This window comes from Cyprinodon variegatus, unplaced genomic scaffold, assembly GCF_000732505.1.
Source record: "Cyprinodon variegatus isolate N-32 unplaced genomic scaffold, C_variegatus-1.0 Scaffold1427, whole genome shotgun sequence".
Classification (NCBI taxonomy): domain Eukaryota; kingdom Metazoa; phylum Chordata; class Actinopteri; order Cyprinodontiformes; family Cyprinodontidae; genus Cyprinodon; species Cyprinodon variegatus.
This window is the reverse complement of record NW_015151880.1, coordinates 54,735-57,446: the sequence shown is the minus strand read 5'-3', so window position 1 is coordinate 57,446 and position 2,712 is coordinate 54,735. Positions and strand designations below refer to the sequence as shown.

At 53.4% G+C, this 2,712-nt stretch overlaps 1 protein-coding gene across 1 annotated transcript in view; it reads right to left on the bottom strand.

The window, feature by feature from the left end:
- xylb (xylulokinase homolog (H. influenzae)) overlaps window positions 1-2,712 on the bottom strand; it is a 15,920-nt gene that overhangs the window by 8,687 nt on the left and 4,521 nt on the right. Inside the window, exons 5-16 of the mRNA XM_015403028.1 lie at window positions 2,572-2,637; window positions 2,414-2,486; window positions 2,222-2,340; window positions 2,055-2,136; window positions 1,737-1,777; window positions 1,552-1,667; window positions 1,345-1,460; window positions 1,192-1,265; window positions 1,024-1,120; window positions 783-841; window positions 508-595; window positions 335-429 (exon numbers count right to left, since the gene is read on the bottom strand). Of these exons, the coding sequence (XP_015258514.1) occupies window positions 335-429; window positions 508-595; window positions 783-841; window positions 1,024-1,120; window positions 1,192-1,265; window positions 1,345-1,460; window positions 1,552-1,667; window positions 1,737-1,777; window positions 2,055-2,136; window positions 2,222-2,340; window positions 2,414-2,486; window positions 2,572-2,637 (1,026 nt within the window). The remainder of the gene's footprint in view (window positions 1-334; window positions 430-507; window positions 596-782; window positions 842-1,023; window positions 1,121-1,191; window positions 1,266-1,344; window positions 1,461-1,551; window positions 1,668-1,736; window positions 1,778-2,054; window positions 2,137-2,221; window positions 2,341-2,413; window positions 2,487-2,571; window positions 2,638-2,712) is intronic.

The window sequence follows — 2,712 nt, the reverse complement described above, 5'->3', positions numbered from 1 at the left end:
GGGCTAACGTTAGCCCTGGCTGCTGCAGACGGGCTAAATCAGTAAATGTTCCATATAGTGATATTTACCGTCCAGCAGCTGTGCAGCAGAGCCCTCAGCATCACTCCTCTCATCTAACAACCTTTCCACAGATAAATCCCTTCCCCTCCACAGGATCTGAGGTTAGTGACTCTCCTTTGAGTCCTGACTGTCTCGCTCCGTCGTTCCTCCTGCAGCTTCTGTCCCTCATCTTGGTCTCAGTCTGAAGGCAAATTCAGAGCTGAAGCTGCTGTGGGCAGTTTCTTCTAATGACCTGTAGAGGGGGGCGGGTTCCAGAAGGTTCTAAAGGTCTAACCTGCTGTGCTGTAGGGTGGGGGGTGCAGACCAGCTGAGGTTCCGGAGCTTTCTTCACAACATCCAGGAAGGAGACACCAGAATCTGCCACCAGACCTGCAAACAGAGCAAAGAGCTTCAGAGGAAGGACTATCAGCTGTAGTCTCTGTAGTAGAAGGACTACGAGCGTATCACCATGCAGAGCTCGGTAGGCGGAGCCTAAGCAGGTGGAGTCGGACAGGTCGATGGTGTAAACCGGGGCGTTGAACACGTCAGACAGAACCTGAAGAAAGCAGAACATCAGAATCATTCTGCTGCTTCTCTGCGGTTCTATAGAGCACAGAACCATCCGGTCCAAACCGGTCCAAACCGGTCCAAACCGGTCCAAACCGGTCCTGGATCAGAGTCCGTTTCATTCATCAGCCGACGGTTTGATCAACGGAACCTCCTATCAAAGCTCTAAAACGGACCTGCAGGATCTGCTGGTTGGCAGAAGCTCCTCCGGTGGCCAGAACTCTGGTTCCTGGAACTGAAACACAGACAGAGAGTTCATGCAGCCAGGTTTCTGTTGGTACCGGCAGTAAAGCAGCTGGTTCTGGGTTCTCCTGGACTCATCTCTGATCTAACGGGCCCAGACATGTGGACCTTTTCATCAGGGGACATTCATCTGACCTCGATCCAGAGGAGACACGAGGCAAAGCTTAGTCTTACCGATGGAGTATCCGAGTCGCTCGGCGTGGAGCCTGCGGGACAGAAACTGACCCTCAACCAGAGCCCTGATCTCCACCTCAGGACTCCACTGGGACACCTGGACAAGATCCAGAGACGGGTAAGAGACAGGAGGGACATCTGAGCTGCAGTGGACCCTCATGGACTGACCTCACGGTCGTTTGAGTCGAAGCGATGGACGCCAACGGCGGGAGGAGTGATCTCCATGGTGTCAAAATAAAAGCCTGGAGGAGACAAAGACGCCGTCAGGGAGGACAGGGGACAGAGGACGATAAATAAAGGACAGAAGTGAAGAATTTCCACCGATGTTCCCGTTGTTTCCGAGCGGCGTCTCCTTCAAAGCATCAGAGAAAGCTTCCCAGGACCCTGCAGCACACTGGTTCCGGACCCGCTCTCTGGTCAGGGACCCGTTCTTAAAGCTGAAACAAACAGGAAGGAGGCTTTTATTTTGAAGGATTCATGTCCTTCAGGAAGTAGCAGCAGCTCCAAACATCAGGTCTACTTCTGTACCACAGCAGGGCCATGTAGGCCTGCAGCTCCACAGGGTTGCAGAAGACGTGGCCCTCAAGGGCCGGCCGGGGCTCCTGGAGCCACAGGAACACCGTGTCGCTGGTCCCCAGACTGACCTGCAAACAGAGCGGGACTCAGAGAGGCCGAAGGCGGCAGGTGGATGAGGAGGACAGAGGGGGACTCACAGCCATGTCGCCCTGATGGAGCCTCATTCCAGCCAGAGATGCTGGGGAGGAGAGACAGCGACAGGTCACCATGACGACGGTCCGCCATGTTTACTGGATCATCTCAATTTATATAATTTTTTTATTTCATTTATTCCTTATCAGTTTATTACTAGAATGAACATGTGATTTTAATAATTCAGATCATTTTAATGGTTTTAATTTATTGAAGCTTTCTTTGTTCCTGCAGGAAGCTGAGGTTCAGGAGAGCAGCAGCACCATCTAGTGGTCAGGCAGCGGTAGCAGCAGTCTGATGTTAAATAATGGAAACTTTCCCACCTGGATTGTCTCCGGTGAACGCCACCACCCGGCAGCTCTCAGAGAAACCAAACCGATGCACAAAGTATGAGGAGACAGAACCCTGGAACACCAAGCAGGACCAGCAGGGTCCAGTTAGGACACCTGGGGACCAGCAGCGACCACAACAACCCAGTAAAACCAGTTACCAGTACAGCCGTGGAGGGAAGAGGAGCTCCTAGCAGTCGGTCCAGGTCAGGAGCTGTTGCTTCCAGGCAGATCTGAGACCAGTTTCTGGCCCGGATGTCCAGCAGATTCATCCCAGAACCTGATGAAGCATCAGTTACTGTTTACCAAGGAGCTGAAGGACGGAAGGTTGATCCACGGAGGTCGGAGCGTACCGTCGCTGTAGTCGATGGCGGCATAACCACCGAGGAAGAGAGAGGCCGCAAAGCTGCTCACCAGCGAGATCCTCTAATATCAGACACACAGAAACACGCCGCTGTCAGGCAGGTGAGACGACATCTAAAGGGGCGGGGCCTGGAGGCGGAGCTCCAACCTCTGTGTCCTGGAACTGGTCCGAACGGGTCTGCAGAAGTTTGGAGATCTGGTTCCCTGTGAAGCGCTGCAGAAAAACACGGAATGAGGCGTCAGACAGACAGAGGGACAGACAGAGGGACAGACAGAGGGACAGACAGAG